General features: G+C 45.1%; 2 protein-coding genes across 3 annotated transcripts; one reads left to right on the plus strand and one right to left on the minus strand.

Annotated features, from left to right (window-relative positions):
• Positions 1-72: 72 nt before the first annotated feature.
• Positions 73-5295, plus strand: tppp3 (tubulin polymerization-promoting protein family member 3). Its single transcript, XM_060071598.1, has 4 exons — positions 73-159; positions 3416-3608; positions 4152-4305; positions 4672-5295. The coding sequence occupies exons 2-4, from the start codon at positions 3418-3420 to the stop codon at positions 4861-4863; spliced, it is 537 nt and encodes a 178-aa protein (XP_059927581.1). The 5' UTR covers positions 73-159; positions 3416-3417; the 3' UTR covers positions 4864-5295.
• A 695-nt stretch (positions 5296-5990) lies between these two features.
• Positions 5991-25915, minus strand: LOC132471660 (puratrophin-1-like). Of its 2 annotated transcripts, none has more exons than XM_060070885.1 (22): positions 25190-25915; positions 21542-22612; positions 21219-21336; positions 20186-20279; positions 20018-20101; positions 19596-19703; positions 19243-19395; positions 18815-18963; positions 17837-17975; positions 17125-17250; positions 16241-16432; positions 14628-15796; positions 13309-13558; positions 12846-12935; positions 11890-12114; positions 10859-11026; positions 10045-10225; positions 9540-9677; positions 8674-8779; positions 7399-7478; positions 6994-7097; positions 5991-6461 (listed from the first exon to the last, which is right to left on the minus strand). In XM_060070885.1, exons 2-22 carry the CDS (start codon positions 22494-22496, stop codon positions 6456-6458), a joined length of 4635 nt encoding a protein of 1544 aa, XP_059926868.1. In that variant the 5' UTR covers positions 22497-22612; positions 25190-25915; the 3' UTR covers positions 5991-6455. The 2 variants fall into 2 exon arrangements, with proteins under 2 accessions (XP_059926868.1, XP_059926867.1); XM_060070884.1 differs by having other exon boundaries at positions 6961-7097; positions 9540-9656; positions 25190-25912.

A 25915-nucleotide genomic window follows, 5' to 3' on the forward strand; every position in this document is an offset into this window, starting at 1 on the left:
GTAGAGAGAGAGAGAGAGAGAGAGAGAGAGAGAGAGAGAGAGAGAGAGAGAGAGAGAGAGAGAGGAGAGAGAGAGAGAGAGAGAGAGAGAGAGAGAGAGAGAGGGGGAGTAAAGTGAGGCGAGAGTCTAGAGCTCACTAAATAGCAGCAGAGGACTCAGGTGAGCTGGTTAAATCTGCTCCATACTTGTTAAAACTAATCTTTATTGGTTAAATCTTCTCTAAACTGGTTAAATCTGCTCTAGATTTATTAATACTATTCTATACTTTTCTAATCTGCTCTATACTGGTTTATACTGCTCCGGACAGGTTTATACTGGTTAGGGTTAGGGTTAGGGTTTAGGGTTAGGACTCTAATCCTAACCCTGATTTATACTGATATATGGTGCTCCTTACTGGTCCAAACAGGGCAGGAGCGTTAACTTGCATGTTTTGTGGTGTAGTAGGTTACCAGTAACGTGATGCCGCAGATGGTCTGTTACACAGAACCATCTGGGTAGTCATCCAGAATGTAACTGTTGGAACGGAAAGACTTTCTTTAAATACTTGGCCGGTGTTTGGATCAACAGTCTGTCTATAATGTATCACATAGCCCAAGTCATTCCTCATAGGATGCTGATTGGTCTGAACTACTGTGGTTCGGCAACAAGCACATAACTTGAAGCCTGGCAGGATGTTTTCTCGTGTGATCGTGCACACAATGCAAACCACTGTGCATATGTCTCTTAGATATACTGTTAACTATTCTGTCAACTGCACTGGTCTGTAGAGGTTTGTACTGGTTCGTCTTTATTACGCTCTATACTGGGAAACACAGCTCAATGTTGGTAAATACATCTCTATAGCGATTTATACTAGTATATAATAGTTTATACTGGTTTGTACTGCTCTAGCCATAATTAATACACGTGTAGTACTAGAGTTTATACAGTAAAGTACTACTCTACTATAAAAAGAGGAGTTCTAGAGTGTATGTATAGTAGAGTTACACCTCTCTATTATATAATCTAGTACTTACCTGCAATATATACTCTACTACTGCCCGGCTGTATTTATTCTAGTACTACTTTACCATATATATATATATACTCTAGAACTAGAACTACTACTATATATGTATTGTGCAAAGGTACTACAGCACTGTATTGTTTTTAGAATGAAAAACTTCTGAAAACTCAAGGAATCTGTCACATAGCTGTTAAAAACTCTCACACACAAAGACACACAAAGACACGGAGAGAGAAGGGTGTGTAGGTGTGTGTGTGTGTGTGTGTGTGTGTGTGTGTGTGTGTGTGTGTGTGTGTGTGTGTGTGTGTGTGTGTGTGTGTGTGTGTGTGTGTGTGTGTGTGTGTGTGTGTGTGCGTGCGTGTGTGTGTGTGTGTGTGCGTGCGTGTGTGCGTGTGTGTGTGTGTGTGTGTGTGTGTGTGTGTGTTTGTGTGTAAACAGGTCTGTTTAACTTACTCAATTACATACAACCTTGCAGTGTTGGAATGTAGCCCTGAAACACGGCTGAATATACACACATACGCACACATACACACACATACATATTATAAGTAATACACACTGATTCATACACAATAATAATCGCCCCTATTTAAAATATTTACTGCTATATACACACACCCTAAGCTAACACCTTCTCTCTCACTCTCTTCCTCTGGGTAGTCATGCCAACCAGTGTTTGGGATTGCATCAATGTGTGTATTTTCAAGTCTGACAACTAGAATGAGGTCATGTCTTAAATACATGCACACACACGCACACAGTCTCACACACACACACACACACGCACGCACGCACGCACGCACGCACGCACGCACGCACGCACGCACGCACACACGCCCGCACACACACACACACACACACACACACACACACACACACACACACACACACACACACACACACACACACACACACACACACACACACACACACACACACACATAGATTACATCATGGGGTTTCCATAGTAACCCGATACAAACATGAGCGGGGTGGAAGTGGACATGTTTTATCTTTCTGCGGTCGAGCTAAACCTAATGTCCCTGTCAACCCAATGTCATCTTAACCTAATTTGATTTAAACTTAATATAAACCTCATGTCATCTCAACTTAATGTGAATTAAACCTAATGCCCATTTAAACCAAATGTCCATCTAAACCTAATGCCCATTTAAACCAAATGTCCACCTAAACCTAATGCTCATTAAACCAAATGTCCATCTAAACCTAATGCCCATTTAAACCAAATGTCCATCTAAACCTAATGTCCATTTTAACCTAATGTACATCTAAACCTAACGTCCATTTAAACCTAATGTCCATCTGAACCAAAGGTCCATCTAAACCTAACAAACACACACACACACACACACACACACACACACACACACACACACACACACACACACACACACACACACACACACACACACACACACACACACACATAAACTTAGACCTTTGAGGGGACTAATTAGATAAATCTTTATCAAACTGAGTCCCCCACAAACCTAATGTACATCTAAACCTAATATAATCGAAACCTAATGTCCATCTACATCTAATGTCATCTAAATCTAATGTAATCTACAATTTATGTAATCCAAACCTAATTTCATCTACATTTAATCTAAACCTAGTGTAATCTAAAACTCAACCATTTTGTTCAAACCATATTGTTGTAGCCCAGGTTGACCTGAGTTAGTCAACAGAGATATTAGAGCTATAAGGATATTTTAGCATGTATTGATTTGATGTATCTGACGACAATCGTTGGCTGAACTGAACTTGAAGCCTCAACATTGGTTTTGAAGGAAGATGGAAGGGTTCTGTTCACCTTTACAATCTGGACTCTGTTAGTGAGAAATAAGTCAATTGATCAAATAGGGATACAGTACCGCAGGGCCATTTTTTACAGTATGTTAATAAATGATATGAACCACATTGGCAACCATGCCTCATATATAATGATATGGATCGAGTTTACTTTTGTTGCAATGACTGGATATTGGGGCAAACTTCTTCTCGAGATTCCATGGTCTCTTGAGAAAAGGGCTATTGCTCTAAAATCAAATGTCTAATGTCCATCTTAACATGTTAATGTGATGTTGTGTTTCATTCGTTAATGAGTGTCTTGCATCTGTTTATGTGATAGAGTTAAGTATATTTATGTGATGGTGTTTCACCTGTTTTCATTATGATTAACAATTACATTTAAGTGTGCTCATGGGATAGTGCTGAGTTTCATGTGTTAACGTGATAGTGACGTTCATGTGTTTATGTTTGTTAGTGTTGTTGGGATCAGTGATCGGTTGTTTCCTGTGTTAGTAATGGGCAGAGAGGGTGGACATCCTGGAGCAGCTGTTTCATGTGTTTATGTGATTAGTGATCGTTTGTTTCCTGTGTTAGTTATGGCAGAGAGCATGGATATCCTGGAACAGCTGTCGGTGACTTTTAAGAAGTTTGCCGTCCACGGAGACCACAAGGCGACGGGCAAGGAGCTGAATGGGAAGAACTGGGCCAAGCTCTGCAAAGACTGCAACATCGCAGACGGCAAAACCACCACCAGCACAGATGTGGACATTGTCTTCACCAAAGTCAAGTGAGTCAGAGATGTTGCCTGATACATGTATGTTAAGTAAAACAAATATGATGAAGGTATTTAATTACCTGCAGCCTATTTCAGCAGTGTAACGTAGGTCTGGTCTTAAGTTCAAGCATAAAGTCACTCTATACTAATGCTCCGCTGTAGCTAATGTCCCCTTTCTCATTGAAAGGGGACATATTATACCACCAGGCGTGAGTTTGATTAGCTTACAAGCAGTTTCGAAAATCGGGCACATATGACATCACTAGTGGGCGTGTCCACCTAGATCTGTGCTGGACAGATGAGCAACATTTACAGCACAGATCTAGGTGGACACGCCCACTAGCGATGTCATATCGGGCAGATTTCCGAAACGGCTTGTAAGGCTCATCACACTCACACCTGGTGGTATAACATGTCCACTTTAATATAAATCTTTTTATATTAAGATTGTATTTTTGTCACTTTAGGTAGCCTTAGTTTCCTGGTTATATATCCCAGGGGGTACTTAGTTAACTGGTGATAATGATTTAGCTGATGTCTGGGGTCTGATCTCAGAGCAAAGTCTTCCCGGGTCATCACCTACGAGGAGTTCAAAAAGGCCCTGGAGGAACTCGCTCCACGGAGGTTCAAAGGTCAGAGCAAAGAGGAGGCCCTCCAGTCTATCTACAGGTTGGTCGCCAACAAGGAGCCAGCCAACCTAGGCGTCACGGTGAGAACTTCTCCTTACCCAGCTCCTCTTCCTCGCCTTCTACCCCATCTCCACACCTCCTCCCTCCTTACCTGAACACTCCCTCCTACACCTTGACACGTCCTCATCCTGCTCAGTGGATGTGAAGGGAGGTGTAGGATGAGCTATATTGAGTAGGTGTAGGAGTATTGTGTATTGAGGTGCGTTGAGAGGTGTATTGAGGAGGTATGTTTAGAAGGTGTATTGAGGAGGTGTATTTAGAAGGTGTATTGAGGAGGTGTATTTAGAAGGTGTATTGAGGAGGTGTATTTAGAAGGTGTATTGAGGAGGTGTATTTAGAAGGTGTATTGAGGAGGTGTATTTGGCGCTATTGTGTCTCTCCTACAGAAAGTGCTGAAGGCCGCTGCCGTGGACAGACTGACGGACTCCTCCCGCTTCACCGGCTCCCATAAGGAACGCTTCGACTCCAGCGGGAGGGGGAGGGGGAGGGAGGGCCGGGAGGAGCTAGTGGAGAACACGGGCTATGTGGGAGCCTATCGGAATGCTGGAACCTACGAGGAGAAGATGAAAGACAAGTAGAGCCCCCCCCAGTCCATTCTCTCATCCTACTGAGTTTTGTTCTTTATTCATCACAAAGGAACGTGTTTTGCTTATCATTGTTTTTTTACGTAACGACCCAAACCAGCTGCTAACCAACTGGAAGATATAGAACACAGATTGTATTAACTTGCTTTCGCCATGCCTTGAAGTTCAAGGGTTAACTTTGATATATGTGGAATCTTGAGTGGGTTTTAATTTGGATTGGAAACTAAAGTTGGGGCCATACTGCTAGCCAGCCAAAAGCTAGTTACAAATATGTATTTATGGGTTTCCGGTTATATATTTGTTAATTAAGATGAGCACTCATCTCAACTGGAAAATTTAGAAACCCATTCTATCCTTGTTTAATGTCATGTATTTTCTAAGTAACCGAACAGGTTTCAATAAAGGTTGATCATGTTTTGAATACAAGTTTTGACTAGTTATTATACATTTTTATGAACACGCTGATGTACACACACACACACACACACGCAGACACATACTCACAAACACAATAATGGATCAAGTGAACATTTAAAGGTGCTATATGTTACAAATATACTGTCCTAAATCATAAAATGACCCATGATGTCATCAGAGATTAGTAAACGATAGGACAACACTATAGCCAGTATGTTCTCCTTTGACATTTCTGTTCCGGGTCGGAATCTTGTTTGTTTTTGCCTGTGTGTTATGAATCACTATTCTCAAATTACATTAGCTGATGAACACAGTGTAGGACTCGTCTCAAAGTAATGTTAAGTTCGGATCGTCTTTCCCAAGTGTTTGTTCAGTGTCCTGAACCTGCCAACTCGCAGGAGCTTTGAGTCTGGGGATGAGGGTGCGGAGACAACTCTTACAAATAGTGAGTTTGGACTGCAGTAGCCAATTTAAATGCACTGTGTCAATGTTACATACTGTACCTTTAAGGTAAACTGAAACATTTGTATTGTTACTGGAGGTTAAATAATATTTCCACTGGTAGTCAGGTTCGAGGTAGTGTAGGATGTTCGATGGAGATATACAGTTTGAAATGAGTGCGTGTGTGCGTGTGTGTGTGTGTGTGTGTGTGCGTGTGTGCGTACGTGTGTGTGTGTGTGTGAAAGAAGGACGCACACCAAAGGTTGAACTTAAAAGCTTTGTTTGTAAATATTAAAAAACATCACCATGGCAACAACACAATTCACATCTGTCTACCTGAGTATCAATTTTGGAACATCTCACTCATCCCACAGATTACCATTTGCATGCCAACACAATAGCAAACTGCTAACTGTACAGAGCTAACTGCTAGCTGGTCCGAACTAACTGATAGCCTGTCAGAGCTACCTGCCAACTTGTCATAATTAAATGCAAGCTGGTGATAGTTAACTGCTAGTGGTTTAGAGCTAACCATTACGTTTTGATGCCAAACCTGAAACTGGCTAAATTAAACTAGCATCACCAGCTGAGATCAGGAACAAACGGTACGGAACAGTACCTAGAAAACAGCAGTACTAATACTGCTTTATTAAATACAATACATATCATATGTAAAACAATGTTCTTTCCCAGGAGAATGGCTCTGAAATAAACAGATCCACTCAGCATTAGACCTGGAGAGAGAGGGAGATAGAGAGAGAGATAGAGAGAGAGAGAGAGAGAGAGAGAGAGAGAGAGAGAGAGAGAGAGAGAGAGAGAGAGAGAGAGGAGAGAGAGAGAGAGAGAGAGAGAGAGAGAGAGAGAGAGAGAGAGAGAGAGTGAGAGAGAGAGAGAGAGAGAGTTATACAGAAATAGTTCATCGTATGTCTAGCATATACATTTATTTGTATAATGTAATAATATGTAATATAATATATTAGTATATGATGTTAGTGATATACCAAGCAACATTACATCAAATATATTGTCTAGCATGAATAATGTATTCTATGATTAATGTACAGGTGTATTGATAGTATACACCTGTACAGGTGCATCTAGTGTACACCTGTACAGGTGTATTGATAGTGTATACCGGTACAGGTGCATGTAGTGTATACCTGTACCGGTGTATGTATTGTATACCTGGTCAGGTGTATGTAATGTATACCTGTACGTGTATGTGGTGCCTACCTGTACAGGTGTATTAGTAATGTAAGTGTCTACCTGTGAGGGATTGGCTGAACCGTCGTGCAGGTGAGAGGAGATGCAGCCACTGTCTGAGCCGCTGGAGACAGACACGTGGCCGGACGACCCGGAATTCTCTGTGGCTGAGGAGAAACATAGTTCACCTGATGTGTTCGACCCCCCATACAGAACTTGAGGAAATGAAAATGTATCAAATAATGTATATTTTCTCATTATTAAAGACCATTGCTAGATGGGTTAAAATAAGATAAATCATAACTCTCTGTTCCAGTGCCAATCATTGAACAGATCTTTGAACAATGTGCAAATTGCGACAATATCTGATGGCTGGACATTCAATTTTCGCCTGAACTTAGCCTCTTAATGCGATTTGTTCATTCAGGGTGTGTGTGTGTGTCTGTGTGTGTGTGTGTTTGTGGTTACTCGTAAACGTCAGACTGCTGGTGTCCTCTTCTAAACATGAGGAGGCGAAGGAGCTCTCAGCTGACAAGGAACTCCTCCTGCTGGAGCAGAGAGGTGGAGAGAGGAGAGAGGAGAGGAGGAGGGAAGGGGAGAGGAGGACAGAGAGAGGAGAACATCAACTGGTGTCATTACCACTGTAATGAGCTACCTGTACTGGTGGAGGTATTGTGACCCGTACTGGTGGAGGTATTGTTCACTGTACAGTTGGAGTTATGGTTACCTGTACAGGTTGAGGCATTGTTACCTGTACAGGTTGAGGCATTGTTACCTGTACAGGTTGAGGCATTGTTACCTGTACAGGTTGAGTTATAGCTATCTGTACAGGTGGAGGTATAGCTATCTTTACAGGTGGAGTTATAGCTATCTGTACAGGTGGAGGTATAGTTACTTGTACAGGTGGAGGTATAGCTATCTGTACAGGTGGAGGTATAGTTACCTGTACAGGTGGAGGTATAGCTATCTGTACAGGTGGAGGTATAGTTACTTGTACAGGTGGAGGTATAGTTACCTGTACAGGTGGAGTTATAGCTATCTTTACAGGTGGAGGTATAGTTACTTGTACAGGTGGAGGTATAGCTATCTGTACAGGTGGAGGTATAGTTACCTGTACAGGTGGAGTTATAGCTATCTTTACAGGTGGAGTTATAGCTATCTTTACAGGTGGAGTTATAGCTATCTGTACAGGTGGAGGTATAGCTATCTGTACAGGTGGAGTTATAGCTATCTGTACAGGTGGAGGTATAGTTACCTGTACAGGTGGAGTTATAGCTATCTTTACAGGTGGAGTTATAGCTATCTTTACAGGTGGAGTTATAGCTATCTGTACAGGTGGAGGTATAGCTATCTGTACAGGTGGAGGTATAGCTATCTGTACAGGTGGAGTTATAGCTATCTTTACAGGTGGAGTTATAGCTATCTTTACAGGTGGAGGTATAGTTACCTGTACAGGTGGAGTTATAGCTATCTTTACAGGTGGAGGTATAGTTACCTGTACAGGTGGAGTTATAGCTATCTTTACAGGTGGAGGTATAGTTACCTGTACAGGTGGAGTTATAGCTATCTTTACAGGTGGAGGTATAGTTACCTGTACAGGTGGAGTTATAGCTATCTTTACAGGTGGAGGTATAGTTACCTGTACAGATGGAGTTCTCATTACCTGTGCAGGTGGAGGTATAGTTACCTGTACAGTTATCTGTACAGGTGGAGGTATTGTTACCTGTACAGACTGAGGTTTACCTGTACAGGTGGTTGTTGAAGGATCCCAGCCGGGAGCCTATTAGGTTGGAGGTCAGAGAGATGTGGTCAAACCCAGAGACCGCGATGGAGGCTCGGGTTCGTGCACCTAGAACACACGCACACACACACAGTTATGTTATAATGTTAAGATGGGTGTTTATTGTTGCAGTTTGTTAATACATTATTCGTATTTATTACACGGCTCTTCTCAATGCCGTGGAACGCTTCGTTCACTTGCATGGGTCCTTCACAACTTCCGGCGGTGAATTATATTTGATAATTCACCGTTGCAAAGTATAATTGACCGCTGTCAAGGAAAGTGTATTTTGAGCCGTCTTTGGTATCACTCCGCAAGTAGTGAAGTAACTTATCAACCCCAACATACTGGGTTGTTAAGCGACGTCAACGTCTTTGGCGGACTATTTCTCTGCTGATCAACACTACGAATGGTAACAAATAAATTGTAAAAAGTAGTAAACTGTATGAAGTTTTTTTATCGTTTTGTCAAGAAGCTGTGTAATAAGTGGGATAATGTATAGAACGTCGCCGGTCATTATCGAAAATAAGTCCCTTCAGGGCGAAGCAAGACAGCTCCGTTACGCTTCGGTGTACTGTTCGCCCTGTCGGGGCTAATTTTCCCGATAATGACCGGCGTTCTATACATTATCCCTCACATATATTCAATGCGGGTTACGGTTTCTTTGTCTCCGTCTTCTGTCATGGTTTGAATCAACACAAATATACGGCAAGATGTGCAGTTGAAAACACAACTTTAATGGTGATGATGATGGTGTGTGTGTGTGTGTGTGTGTGTGTGTGTGTGTGTGTGTGTGTGTGTGTGTGCGTGTGTGTGCGTGTGTGCTCACCTCTCTTTTTCATGACAAAGTTTACAGACCGGTCGCTGATGGCTGCATCAGTCTCTTTGATGTCCAAAAACGGTTTACTGCCCACTCCCATACACACCATCTCTTTCATCCTCACCTCTGGAATACACACATCAATGCCTTATTATCACATACACACACACACACAAACACACACACACACACACACACACACACACACGGCTCATTAACACAGACACATACACACAGTTTATTAACACACACACACCTTATTGTGGCAAGCGCATTAAGCGCACACACACACACACACACACACACACACACACACACACACACACACACACACACACACACACACACACACACACACACACACACACTCACACACACAAGTACACACACCCATACACACAAACTAAGACATGCACACACACACCATCTTATTAACACACACCTTATTAACACGCACACACAAACACACACCTATATACTGTAACACCTACACACACACCCCTTGTGAACACACCTTTGTTCCTGTTGGCCTGGGACCAGAGGAGGTGTGTGATGTCATCTGTCCAGGCCTGTTTGGTTTTATGTGACGACGCCTGAAGGGTGAGGGCGTGGCTCCTGGACCAACGCTTCCTGAACCACACCTCAAACTGTAGACCGCCATCCCCGGCGGACGCTGTGAGACCCAGGTCTGCTGTCTACACACACACACACAAGCACGCACATACCCATGCACACACGCACACACAGACACACACTGTGTTTAACAGATACATAATATGGCCAAATAGAGGTAGAAGGTTAGAAAGAGAAGAGAGGGACTGGAGTTGGAGAAGAGAGAGATAGAGGTGGAGGAGAGAAGGATGGAGGTGGAGAAGAGAAGGCTGAAGGTGAAGAAGAGAGGGATGGAGGTGGAGAAGAGAGATAAAGATAGAGGAGAGGATGGAGGTGGAGAAGAGAAGGCTGAAGGTGAAGAAGAGAGGGATGGAGGTGGAGAAGAGAAGGCTGAAGGTGAAGAAGAGAGGGATGGAGGTGGAGAAGAGAGATAAAGATGGAGGAGAGGAAGGAGGTGAAGAAGAAACGGATGAAGGTGAAGAAGAAACGGATGAAGGTCGACAAGAGATCACTTTTTCTCTTTTATTTGGTGTTTCCAGAGCTGAGATTTTCCTCAACATTTGGGACCAAGGACTGATTCACAAAATCCCCCAAATTAACAAAATTGTGGACAATTTGAGATAGAGAGATATAGATAAAGAGAGATGGATAGAGTGGGAGAGAGAGAGATAAAGAGGGATGAAAGAAGAGATAGATATACGGCTAGTGAGGAGGACCTTGAATGAGTGTTTGTAGAGGAGGTCGACGCCTCCTTCCACAGCTCTGGGTTTGCTGAAGAGGAGGAGCTCCTCAAACAGGAAGACGTGACGAAGACTCTTCTTCCTCCCGGACAGTACAGTGAAGCGGTCCTGTCGTAGAAGAGCGCCCTGCTCCTTCAGGTTCACCTGGATAATACAGTGTAGGCTCTATGTAACACAGCATCTATATTACATCAAATAATCACACTGTACATAGATGTAGACATATTTTAGGCATCCTACGGAAGTCTACGGGCATGAGGGATTGTTTTTCCGGAAATTAGTCAGACCCAGTGTATTTACTAACAAAAAGTGGATTATTTTAGAGCAAATCCCACAATTTGAAAACATTTGTAAACGTGTTCTTATTGCAAAATTGCATGAGAGGTAATGCCTAACTATCATTACCATAACAGCGGTAATGTGTATTGTGTTATATTGTATAAAATGTAATATTGTAGTGTAATGCTGTATATAAAGTGACACTATACAACATAACACTATACAATATAAAACTTTATAGTGTAATATGGCTCATAGTGTAATGTTGTTTAGAGTGTAGTATTGTACATACTATGTGATATTGTACATAGTATAGTATTGATTATAGTATGGTATTGTATTTTGTGTAATAATGCTAATGGTGTGATATTGTATAGAGTATAATATTGTACAAAGTGTATTCCTTTATATATCTTAGGCCGGGCATTTTCATCATTCCTCCACACTGCCCTCTTGTGCGACTTTCCCTATATTACACCATTATTGGTCGATTTAAACGCAAAGCAAAAGCTGATGGACTACCATTGATATTGAAAAGCAACTTAGCTTTGACAAGGAAATAAATTAGAATGTTTAATTTAAAACATTCGACCTCTGTCCTAACAAGTATAGCATTGTCAACAGTGTAATATTGTAAAGAGTGTAATATTGTATATAGTGCACTATTTTATATAGCATAGTATGTATTATAATATTGTGTCTAGTGGATTATTGCCTGATTGACTCACATCACAGAGGCGGATGGCGTCCATGGCCAGCAGGTCGTTGCCGTGGCGAAGCTGAAAGCTGATCATGTGATTGGCTGCTTGCAGGGCGTTAAACCCCTCCTCCTCCGCCGGGCTGAGCTGCTTGAGGAGGTCTTTCAGGAGGAGCGCGTACTTACTCATCCTCTGGATGGGCTTCAGCAGGTAGGAGGCCAGGTCCAACCTGTCCCCTAGACTGAGCTGCTTCACCTGGGACCAGAGGAGGGAGGAGAGACCATGAGGGCGGACCAGGGGACGAATGAGTGAGGAGAGAATGTATAGGAGGAGTAGGAGGTAGGAGAGAGGGGAGGAGTAGGAGAGAGGAGAGGCGTAGGAGAGAGGAGAGGAGTAGGAGGTAGGAGAGAGGGGAGGAGTAGGAGAGAGGAGAGGAGTAGGAGAGAGGAGAGGAGTAGGAGGCAGGAGAGAGGGGAGGAGTAGGAGAGATGAGAAACGAGAGAGGAGAAGAGAGAGGAGTAGAAGAGAGAAGAGCAGTAGGAGAGAGGAGAAGAGCTATAGAGAGAGGTGATAAGAATGGAGAAGAGAGGGGAGAAGAGAGAGGACTAGGAGAAAAGATAGGAATAGGAGAGATAAGATGAGTAGTAGAGAGGAGAGGAGAAGGAGAGAGGAAAGGAGAGGGGAGAAGAGAGGAGCAGAGTAGGAGAAAGAGCGGAGAGGAGAGACATAGGAGAGAGGAGTAGGAGAGCGAGGAAAGAGGAGAAAAGAGAGAAGGGAGAGTATGAGTATGAGAGATGAGAAGAGAGGATGAGAGGAGAAGAGGAGAGGGTAAAAGAGAGGGTAAAGGAGGAAGGGTGAGAGAGGGGCAAGGAAAACAGGCGAGAAGGAAAGACAGGGGAAAAGGAGAGTCGAGGGGAGAGGAGGGGAGCTAATACGGGTCAGAATAACAAATCTTTGTGTGTGTGTGTGTGGAGGTGCATATTTACCCTAAAGAAGGAGTTTCCATGGCTAGCCAGCAGGGCGTCAGACTTGGGTTTGTTCTTACTGTAGAGAGCGTACAGTCCAAACTGATCCTTCTGTAACAACACATACACAACAGTTGGTTCAGTCCAAACTGATCCTTCTGTATCAACACATACACAACAGTTGGTACAGTCCTAACTGTTCCTTGTGTAGTTACACATACAGAATTATAGTTACAATCCAAATTGTTCCCTCTGTATCAATACATACAGACCAGTTAATCCAGTCCAAACGGTACCTTTTGTATGGTGCATAGTGTGTGTATAGTGTGTATAGTGAGTATGGTGTATACTGTGTCCAGAGTGTATAGTATATATGGTGCATAGAGAGTGGGTACAGTGCGTGTATGGTGTTTAGTGTGCATGGTGCATAGTGTGTGTACAGTGTGTGTATATAGTCTGCCTCAGCGTGTATGAGTGTTCCTACGTGGCGTAGGAAGCACTGGGCCACCCTCAGCGGGTGTCTCCAGCAGGCCTCCAGCTCCTTGAGGAAGAACTGGGAGTGGAAGTCCAGGATGTTCTCCAGGTTCCCGAACACGACGCAGCGCTGGCCCCGGAGCTCCTGGGGCAGGTCCGGCCGCTCCATCTCCGGGAAGTACTGCTGGGTCACGTAGCGCAGGGAGCGCACGTACTCCCGCTCCGTGGAGACCATCTCGTCCACGATGTGCTGCTGCTTGCTGCACGGCGTTAGCGGGAAGGACGCAAAACTATTAGCGGTAGCATGAGCGTGAAAGAGAGGATAACATTAGCATGAAATAGACGATTGTGTTAGCATGAAGGGTGAGAAAGCATTAGGGGTAGCATTAGCATGAAGGAGACAATAGCATCAGCACGGAGGGGATGATAGCAGTATGTAGTAGGGATCGACCGATATATCGGTCGGCCGATATTCGCGTTTTTTACGTGTATCGGTATCGGCCGATACGCGGCAGATTTTCGCCGATTTTTTTTTTTCTTTTTTTTTACTTGTTCTACCTCACCTGTTTTTAATATTTGTTAAATATTGTTCATCTACTTGTTCTTACTTGTTCTACCTCACCTGTTTTTACTATTTGTTAAATATTGTTCATCTACTTGTTCTTACTTGTTCTACCTCACCTGTTTTTACTATTTGTTAAATATTGTTCATCTACTTGTTCTTACTTGTTCTACTTCACCTGTTTTTACTATTTGTTAAATATTGTTTTTTATATTGAAGTTCAATAAATGTTTCTTTGAAAAAAAAAATAAAAAATAAAAAATAACGCTCAAGAAAGTCCGTATCGGCGTATCGGCGTATCGGCTAAGGCTGATGAAAAAATATCGGTATCGGTATCGGCCCTAAAAAAACGGTATCGGTCGATCCCTAGTATGTAGTCCATCCTTTAGAAATTGTAGCATGTATTATGTAGGTAATACTAAGTATTATTTATTAGGAGTATTTATAATGTGTTATTTAGAGGAAATACTAGCTATTAGTAATGACTTATTACTACTAGGTCTAAATTATTAAGAATATGTATAAGGTGCTATTTAAATGTACAACTTTTTAAAACGACAAGCCATTAGTTATAAGGTATTAGTCGCTATTTAGATACTAATAGGGTTTAGTTATTAGGAGCATGCATTAGCTACCATTAAGCTACTAAGAGTTAGTAGTTAGGAGTATAGGAGTATGCATTAGGGTACTATTTAGGAACTATAATATAGATCAATGATGAGCATGTGAGTTGTGATATGCTGAACACTAGGGGGGGGGACCCTCACCTGGCCTTGGTGCTGGGTTGAGCCCTGGGGGAGGGTGTGGGGGATGGGCTCTGGGCCTGGGGAGGGGTGAGAGGCTGAACCTGGCTGGGGGTCGGGGTGAGAGGTTGAGCCAGGGTGGGAGTGGGGGTGACAGGGAGAGGATGGGCCTGGGTTGCGGTGGGGGTGAGAGGCTGGACCAGGGTGGGGGTGGGGGTGAGAGGGAGGGGCTGGGCCTTGGTGGGGGTGGAGGTGAGAGGGAGGGGCTGAACCTGGGTGGAGGTGACGGCGCTGAGGGGGCGGGGCTGGGAGTGGCTGACCTCCAGCCCTTTGATGTGGACCCCGGTGTTCCCTCTGCGAGGCGGCCAGGCCGGGCTGGGGCCGGGGGCGTGGTCAAGGCTCTGGGACTTACGGAGACCCCGCCCCCGGCTGGGCATCTCGTGAAGGGTGGAGGGGTCGGGGCTACACCACGCCTTACTGCCCCGTCTCCACTGAAAAGGCGGAGGCTCGTGATAGGAGGGAGAACTCATAGAGGAACGACGAGTCACTGAGGAGGTGGGAGGAGCCACAGGGGTGGAGGGCGGGGTCACTGATGAGGAGGGCGGAGCCACATAGGAGAAGCGTCGAGTCACATCAGAGGAGGACGTGTTCACGTAGGAGGAGGGTGGAGTCACATGACAGAAGGAGGGCGGAGTCACATGACAGGGGGAGGGTGGAGTCATATGGGAGGAAGGCAGAGTCTCATTGGAGGGTGGTGGCGTCACATGGGAGTAGGGCAGGGTATCTTGGGAGGAGGCGAACAAAGTCCCAGGGGAGCTGGGTGGAGTCCCAGGGCAGGAGGGCTGGGGGGATGTGGTGGTTAGGGGGAGGGAGGAGGTGTTTGAGGGGCTGCCGAGCTGGAGTCGGTCTCTGGTTCTGAGAGCGGCATCCATCTTGCTGTGGAACTCCTGGTTGGTCTCCTGATACCACTTCCTGGAGGAGGTCCAGAGCTGGAGAGGGACGGCCTCCTCGGCCTCCGTCAGCTCCTCGGCCTCCGCCCTCATCTCCATGAACTGGTGCTCAGGGATCGGCGGGTGCTGGCTGCGGTAGCTCTCCAGGCGCTCGATCACAGCCTGACATTTAGCCGCTTCAGTGCAGTCATGCATAGGGATGGTTACAAGGTAACGCAAGCCCTGCAGCGCTGAATCATACGCCTGCAAGGGGGGGGGGGGGGGGGGGAGAGGGGGAGGGAGAGGGAGAGGGAGAGGGAAAGGGAGAGGGAGAGGGAGAGGGAGAGTTTGAATACAGGGTTTCTGCAGGTTTCAACAAGTTACATTTAAGACGTTCTCAGAACTTTTAAAGTCTGTTATGAAAGCAATTCAAGACCACAAGTGACTTGCAGTGACAGCATCATGAGTCAAAGTATATCCCAGGATTTGTCTTCCATGCTTTGATGTTTAGCTAACCTGTGTTAAGCCTAGAGTTCGTCCACCTTTAATACTGCCCAGAGGTCGCTTATAAGAGTGGCAGGAGTAATCACTGTTGGTGTAGAATGGCTGGAGCTGGGGCTGGACTTTGGTGAAGCTCCCGATGTACAAACAGTATTGGGTGATGGCATGTCTTAACTGTGACTTTATGTAGATATAGCCTCTACCCACCTTGTTGCAGAACTTGTAGAGGGAGAGGGTCTTGTGGAGGCGTGCCCCGGTAGCCTCCACTCTCTCAGAGAACTCCCACAGCTCTGACCTCAGAGAGTGAACTTTGACCCTGTAGGGGTCCAGCAAGGATGAGGACAGGTCGTCCCATTGGTTGAGTCTCTGGAGAAGACCCTGCCCCTGCCGACAGACGCGCTGACAGACAAACACACACCCACACACACACACACACACACACACACACACACACACACACACACACACACACAGACACAGACACAGACACACACACACACACACACACACACACACACACACACACACACACACACACACACACACACACACACACACACACACACAGACAGAGGGACAGACAGGTAACCAGATGGACAGGTAGAGGGACAGACAGGTAGGCAGACCCAAAGTAATACAGTTATTCATTTGTCCTTGCAACAACACAATATGAGGGTATAGATGGGGGTTAAACATGTAAGGCTCAGTCATACTTTCTGCGTTCCATGTCTTTGGACGCAGAACTGTGTATGTGTACTGGTCAGAGGGACACACACGCAAGTGTATTCGTGTTATATGTTATTAAGAGTCCGCTTCGCTCTGGAATTCAACCCATGTGAAATTCCAAATTCTTGCCAGTGGAGGGCGGAAATGCACCGTAAAGTTTTTTGTCAAATGCCCATAAAATTAAGAAGAAGAAGCATGCCCATTAGGAAGGGAATGGCATTCCCAAGGGTTTGGACGATTTCTCACAAAGAGTTCAAAGGCTCGCCACGGCCTCACCAGGGTCTGGAGGAGTGGACCAGGATATAGATGGGGGTTCACCATGTAAGGCTCTGCAGTGTGTGTGTGTGTGTGTGTGTGTGTCTTACATCAGCAGTGAGGCGGAACTGCTTGAAGTCCTGGTGTTTCTTGTTGATCTGCTCCAGAGAGGAGCCCTCCAGCTCCCCCAGAGGCCTGAGGGTGGGGTATCCCACCTGCTGTATCCACCCCTGCACCTACACACACACACGCACACGCACACGCACACACACACACACACACACACACACACACACACACACACACACACACACACACACACACACACACACAATAAATCGTTTTATATAAAGACGCAATGTGTAAGATTGTCCATCTTCCAGTTCGTAAGTGGGGGACAGAAATGAAAACTAATTCTTGGTCATTTTAAACCGATTCAGGGGCCCACGTATCAATGTAGTCGCATCTGTGTTAATCAAACCGGTTACCGATTCTTATCTGTGAATCGTTACACCCGTACAACCGTTTATAAAAGTGGCTAGGAATTGGGAGGCCTCCGTCACTTAAGAGGGACCTTGTATGAACTGCTTGAGCCGGCGTGAACCAAATATTATGTTAAATCTGCTCTTGCTCAAGGCACCATGAATTTCGCACCACTGAAATGTTGAAGCCCCGCGTGTTGAATGCACAACCTGCTCGTCGACACCAACGTAACGGCAACAGTGACAGTGGCTATAAGGGCCATGGCTACGGGTGGACGGTCCGCACACAAGCAGCTGACCGGGGCCATGGGCCCTTTGAAGTGCCCGCCCTGGTACAGACCTGGCTGAAGCCCTGTTCCAAGCTGCTGAACGCCAGGATGAAGTCCCTCTGCCTGCCCCCGGCATTGCAGAGCTTCACCAGACCGTGGATAAGCTCATCCACCTGCTGGTAGAGGCACTCTACTCCACCCACCGCCTCCCTGACACACACACACACACACACACACACACACACACACACACACACACACACACACACACACACACACACACACACACACACACACACACACACACACACACACACACATACACACACACACACACACACACAAATACATGTCTCAATAGTGTACTTTAGCTTACAGAATAGTTTGATATTGGTGATACATTAGTAACATATTAGTACCACATAAGTAAGATATAAGTTGCACATTCGTAACATATGTTTTCTGAATGAAATCCAAACCAGAACAAACATCACAGTAACTGATGGCTGTTCTGTCCTCTATGTCAATAGATTCTCAGAAATGCTGGTTAACAAAAAGTTAAAACATTGGATCCGTATACCCAGCAGGAAGTCTTTGCATGTTGTTAACATGTTCTTAGCGTACAGACTGACTGAAAGAATGTGGATCTGCAACCCATAAACCAATTGTTTACACATTTTTGTGGGGTTTAGACCTTTCTTCTACCGCACAGTTATGACTAGTCTCTAATGCCAACCACCTTTAGGCCAGTACAGGGGCTACATGTTGAGCCAGATTCATACTTTCCGCTCCTGTGACACGTCCGTGAGGGTCTGAACTCTTTGTATGAAATCACATAATCGCTTAAATGCCTGCTTACATTTTCTTATTCTTGATACGTATTATTTTTTTATATTTATTAATATATGGCAGCATTACCACCACCAACTGGTGAGAAAATCGAGACTCAGAAACAGAGGGTCATTGCTGCTGCCTGCATCAGATAATAAATAGTGTGCGGGTGCACGGGTGTGCTAAGGTCAGCATACTGTATGTGGATCTGTCTGTACCTGTAATCGTCCGTCTGGTTGAAGCTGCTTTCCTCCCGACGGAGGAGACACAGAGAAGCTCCGCCCTCCTTCTGTAGGTCAACCAATCGGCTGTCCTGAAGGACATTGCTCATAACACACCTGTACCTGGCCAGCGACACCTGCACCTCCTGGGGGAGGAGTCAGTGAAGTCATCCACAACTTATTGACACAAAGCACTCAAATCAAACCATTTTTTACGTAAAGATGAGAAAAAGAAGAGAAATAAATAATTTAAATATAAAATTATAAGAATAATATAGACTGTGGGAGGGGTGTGGCCTCAAGAGAAAGTAGGAGGGGCTTGTCTTAATGGCCAAGTTGATTTAGATTTTTTTGATTTTGCGATGGGTGTTGCCTCTAAATGGGGAGGGTCCTCAGTATATAGTGGGAGGGGCTTGTGTACATACCTCAGTAGACTGTGGGAGGGGCGTGGCCTCTGTGGAATGGGGGAGGGGCGTGACCTCCTTAGAAAGTGGTAGGGGCTTATACTCAAGGCATTGGATGTTTTTCTGCAGAAGGCTTATGACATCTTCACACTGTCTGGTCAACTTCTCCACGTGCTGAAGAATTATAATACGAATGTCAATAATGTAAATAATGAACGAATATGACTAATAAAGAAGGCTCAAACCATAGCCTCGTTCTCAAAAACTACAACTCACACTATCATAAATTGAACATTTCAACAATATGTGGAAGACCAACAACCAGTGCGTGTGTCTGTGTGGGTGTGCTTGAGTAATTGTATTGTGTGACTTACTGATCTGAAGCAGAGCCAGCTCTGATGGCAGTAGCAGAAGGAACCGTTCATCTCTACAGGGAGCTGAGACACATCGACAAACCTCTGGAGACCATTTATAGTGACCACCTGCAACACACACACCCAAACACACACACACACACACACACACACACACACACACACACACACACACACACACACACACACACACACACACACACACAATGTAAGACTAGATAACGTAACAATAGATTATGGGTTACAGTAAATTATTTGTTACAGTAGATACTGTTACAGCAGATCATGTTATACATGCTGTTGTTACATTAGAAAAATGTTAGTTTATCATGTGTTACAGTCAAATATGTGTTACAGTAGATAATGTTACAGTAGACAGAAGTCTATGTGATGTGTAGAGGGAGCCTCTGAGTATGCGGTACCTGAGATGCAGGGGGCCTGTCCATATCTACGTCATCTCTGTTAGCCACTAGCAGCACGGAATGAATGAAACCTGCCATATTTTTCTGGAAAGTGAGAGAGGGTAATTGTGAGGATGGTGGGAGTTTGTGTATGAATGTGTGTATGTTTGTGTCTTTGTGTGTGTGTACCTGCAGGTAGCACAGTGTGTGTGTGAGGAGTGGGGGAAACGAAGAGCTGCGGACGTCCACAAGCACTGTGAGCCCTAACGCAAGAACTTCCTTCCTGTAACACACAGGAAGCAAGGTCTCCCACAGCTGTATAGGTGAGGATTAACGCCTCCGCTAAATCACTGACCCCTCTACAAACAAACAAACTGTGCACGATTAGAGACTGGGAAAAATATTCGCTCGTCGGTTCATGTCAGCCTCAGCCTTCAATTTGATAGAACACAGACTGTATAGGCTAAACTTTGAAGAATAAATAGAATGGTACAAAATAAAGTATTCACCGTTGCATTGCTGTTGAGACGCAAATAGTTTTTTTACGCCAACAAATTCTGTCTGGCCCACTATTCGAAGTGGAGCTCCACAGTCCACAAAGGATTGAAAGGGCTGTTGAGAAACGTGTTCCTCGCTATGACAGTAACAAACAAGGTCAAACACTAAGTGGCCAGTGGAGCTCAAGTGTGGGTGTAACGCACATAGACTGTATATAAAACTGGTTAAACTTGCTTTCAATATGGGTTCATTGTTGGAAACAATCACCCACTTGTTAAGAGCCTGGGTACCCGTTGACATTTTGGCATCTATTGAATGCCACAATTAATTGTTCAATGGGCCCTAAGTATTTTAACTCAGTATAGTAGGCCAATTGCATATCAGGCATACAGCATTGTGGGCTACACCATGTGTATCAACAGCAGCTCAGCTTTTAAATCTATCTTTTACACAAATACCATCATAGACCATACCCCTGGGAAATGTTAGGACGGTATGACGGTGTGAAAAAATGTATCCCTCCAAAACCTTGGTACGACTATAACCATTCAAATATTGCAAATTCCGTGAAGTCATATTGGCAGCAGCTGGTGCATGTGACATATCATCTCATCAGTCTGAGCCAGTTTATATAGCGGTACAGATTTTACATAGGAAGGAGGCATGGTGGAGGGAGAGTGGAGTTGGCGGTTTACACTCTGATGGAACAGGAAGTTAGGATTACCTGCTGATGGAGGAGAAGTAAAGGAAGATGTCCAGCAGCTCTTTGCTGCTGCAACGCCACCAGATACTGCTGTTGGTCCACACAGTAACTACGGCCCCCCCGCGGTGGTCTCTGCTGCCTGCACACACACACACAAACAGTTTCTATGGGCCCTCCGCTGCAGCATCTACTGCCTGCACACAAACACACACACACACACACACACACACACACACACACACACACACACACACACACACACACACACACACACACACACACACACACACACACACACACACACACACACACACACACACACACACAGTTACTACTGGACTCACCAGGAAGGCAGAGAACACCGCGGGACATCACATGACTGCCGACCGGGAGGTTTTGCCTCCTGGCGTCTGTGGTCGGCCTCTCAGGTAATGATACTGTCAACGAGCCCGTTAACGAGTCAGTGAACAAGTCCTTTAAGGACTTTGTTAACCCTTCGTCCGGCTCTTCTGCAGGCGGATGGCTGAGCGCGGTGAGGAGGTGCTGGCTGGAGGAGTTGGTGAGTGGCTGGATGAAGGAGTGTCTCTGGGTCTCCTCGCTGGGCCGGACTGGCTGACCTCCAGGTGCCCTGAGTGGGGTCCCCTTCCCGCTCTGACTTGCTGACACAGGTGTGAGTCCAGTTGTGTGTGATGGTGATACAGGTGTGAGTCCAGCTGTGTGTGATGGTGATACAGGTGTGAGTCCAGCTGTGTGTGTTGGTGATACAGGTGTGAGTCCAGCTGTGTGCGTTGCTAAGCTAGATGTTTGCCCCGGTGAGTATGTGGATGATATAGCTGTGAGTCCCTGTGTATGTGTTGCTGATAAAGGTGTGTATCCAGGTGTGTCCCCCGCCGAGTGTGCTGCTGAGCCAGGTGTGAGTCCAGGTGTGTGTGTTCCCGATAGAGGTGTGTGTCCAGATGTGTGTGTTGCTGAGCCAGGTGTGTGTCCAGGTGTGTGTCCAGGTGTGTGTTGGTAACCAAGGCTGATGCAATGAGTTAGGGAGTGTTGCGGTGAGAGAGACGGCAGTTCCTCAAGTTCCACATACTCCCCCTCCGAATCAGAACCAGCTTCTGATTGGCCCGGGGTGGTCAGGGGTGTGGTCAGGGGAATGGTTAGGGTCGGGGCTAGGGGCCTGGTGATATGCGTGGCTTTGGGCATGGCCAGGGGCCTAGGGTGCAAGCCATCCCCCCAGGACCCCCTGAGGTGAGGAGCTGAGAGGGAAAGGCCCTCCTGAGGTGGTCCTCTCTGCTCCAAGGCCATGGTGGACAAAGCTCCTCCTGTCACCTCCCCCTGGTCAGCATCATACCTACCCACCGATAGGGCGCAGGGGGAGGAGCTAGTCGAAGTGGAGCCAGACAGCTGGAATTCTACATAGGCTGGAGAGAGATAATAGAGAAGAGAGAGACGGATAACACTTCCACCAATGCCTTTTGTGTTCATCAATAGTTATTATAACTCTTTACATTTAAAGTTGCATTGTGTCAGAATGGAGTCCACAGTTAGCTGGCGGAAGATAAAAAAAACTCAATAATAGGGTTATTTCGACCCTAGCTGGCTGCGCAACTGTGTGAGGCAAACCAGCTTAGATTGGCTGACTTGATGGCATGAGTGGGAGCGGTTTTGGGAGCGTTGATGGTAAGACCTTTTATCTGTATCAGTTATAGGATATGATATTTCTGACAATAAAAAATTTCAATATCTAATATATAATTGTCAAATTTATATCGATCAGCATTGTCAGATATGTCCAAGTTATTGTAAACCAGTTTATATGTTCATCATTGCACCATTAATATTGTATATATATTTTTGCCTTGTTCACGGGCAGGTCCAGACAAGCCCACAGTGACAGTAAGTGTCCTGAGGCTGTTCCTTCAGAACACATACACACAAACACCGCACCCACACACATCTGCATTCTTCTACTCCTAGTTGCAGCTTTTTCACCTATGGTTGGTTGCAGAATTCCTCTAATCTTCCCGAAACATCTGAATACCACATCTTCAGGGACCACTACAGACCCCCTCTTCAGGGAACACGAGCTGACCCCTACAGACCCCCACTTCAGGGCACATGAGCTGAACTCTACAGACCATCTCTTCAGGACACAAGAGCTGCCCTATAGAGACCACCTCTTCAGGGAACACGAGCTGACCTCTACAGACCACCTCTTCAGGGAAACTCTCATGAGCTGAGCTGACCTCTATAGACCACCTATTCAGGGAACCTCTCATTAGCTCACCTCAACAGACCATCTAATCAATATCATGTAATGTGTGATTAGACTTGTTGTAGAGATACTTTATTGTTTCATTTTCAATCAAAAGGAGAATGGGATTGTTTGAAGCAATGCTTGAAAATGATCATAAGATAGCAGTATTTATATTACAACACATGCCCTGTCCTGGCTGTGCAAGTGGAGGTCCGGCAGCACCCTGCCTCCCTCCTCCTATGGTAAACCACCCACACATGGATAATTCATACATTAATAATCAGACAAGTCTTAAATCCCACAGTCGCCTTGAAATCTTGCGAAATGGTGCCGATTTATTAACGTGATCACCACTTTATAAATCCTCTACTGTGGTGATTGAACTTGTAAACAGAGCACACCGCGTAAACACTTCCAACGCTAACAGTTTTAGATCCTGTTTGGTGTGCTCATTATTTTATTACAATGTTGCTATGGCCTGAAGCCTCGCTGGAGGGTGAGGAGCAGATATAACAGTAGTGATGTATCCACAAGTATAACAGTAGCAATATATCTACTAGTATGACAGTAGTGATGTATCTACCAGTATAACATATGAGTAGTGTGTATTGGTGTGTATTGGTGTGTATATGTAGTAGTGTGTTTTAGTGTTTATTGCGGGTATATGAGGGTGTATCAGTAGTATTAGTGTGTAGTTCTGTATATTAGTGTGTATTGTACATGAGTGTGTAGTAGCAGTGTATATTATTGTGTATCATTACTAGTGTGTATTGTGTGTATATTAGTGTCCATCAGTAGTTTTTATTAATGTGTAGTTAGTAATACATATTAGTGTGTATCAGTAGTGGGTAGTAGTGTGTATCAGTGTTTCTTAGTGTGTTATAGTGTAATAGTACAAGAGTATGTATCAGAAGTGTGTATTAGTGTATTAGTGTTTACCAGTAGTGTGTATTGGTATATGTATATTAGTGTGTGTACTAGTGTGTTTTAGTATGTAATAGTGTGCATTTGGGTCTGTGTCAGAAGTGTGTGGTAGTGTTCATTAATATGCATCTGTAATGTGTATTAGCGTGTATCAGTGCATATTAGAGTTTTTATTAGTGTGTAGAAGTCTGAATCAGGTATCAGGTTGCAGTCTTCAGGAGATCACTACTAACACAACCAAAGAAAACCAACAATATACAACAATGTTACCTGTCTGCTCACTGCCTGCCTGTCTGCTTACTGCCTGCCTGTCTGCTTAAAGATTGTCTATCTTTCTGCTTATAGCCTGTATGTCTTTCTGCTTACTGCCTGTCGGTTTACTGCCTGACATATCATTCTAAAGAAAACACACACACACACACACACACACACACACACACACACACACACACACACACACACACGCACGCACACACACACACACACACACACACACACACACGCACACACACACACACACACACACACACACGCGCGCACACACACACACACACACACACACACACACACACACACACACACACACACACACACACACACACGCACACACACACACACACACACACACACACGCACACACACACACACACACACACACGCGCGCACACACACACACACACACACACGCACACGCACACACACACACACACACTAGAAAGAAAGACTGACTAAAAAACAGAGTTTAAATTAGATAGACAGATAGGCAGACACACAGACCCACACACACAGAGGCAGGTGAAAATGCTCAGGAACTCACCAGGTGGTGGTAAGTGTCCCAAAACCTTTTATATTCCAGGGTATGACCGTATCCTGTCCGTTTGTCTCACAGTACTAGACTGTCTGTCTTCGAGTGTCTCTCTCTCTCTCTCTCTCGCTCTCTCTCTCATGGGGCCTGTTGCTATATTGGCTTACCCTGGGATTGACTAGACTTCGCCCACCGACTGGCATTCTATCTACTAGGCTCCGCCTACCAGCTGCCATTCTACTCCCAAGAATGAGCTGCCCCATGTCACTCCTCTCCCTCTTCCACTCCTAAGTCCAGTTCCAATACGGCACTACTGTCGACCACTCCACACAACCCCTGCCTTCCACCAAAAATAATAAAATCATCTCCAAACAAGGTGACCACTACCTCAAGGAGTGTCCACAACATGACCACTACCTCAAGAAGTAGCTCCAGATTGACCAGTACCCCAAGGAGTAGCTCCTAACAGAGAGACCCCCAATTCAAGGAGTAGCTCCAAACAGAGTGACCACCACCTCAAGGAGAGGCTCAAGTCTTAACACTACCTGAAGGAGTAACTCCAGAGTGACCACTGCCTCAACGATTAGCAACAGAGTGAAGGCATTACTACTGGAGATGGTGCCAAGCTTAGTCAATTCTAGTATTGTTGTTTTTTAACCCTATTCAGCTAATAGCAGTATGTTCTTCTGAGGCTCCTGTCAGAATGCAGGCAGGACTACACGCTGCAACAAGCATGGA

This window comes from Gadus macrocephalus, chromosome 14 (assembly GCF_031168955.1).
Source record: "Gadus macrocephalus chromosome 14, ASM3116895v1".
Taxonomy (NCBI): Eukaryota; Metazoa; Chordata; class Actinopteri; order Gadiformes; family Gadidae; genus Gadus; species Gadus macrocephalus.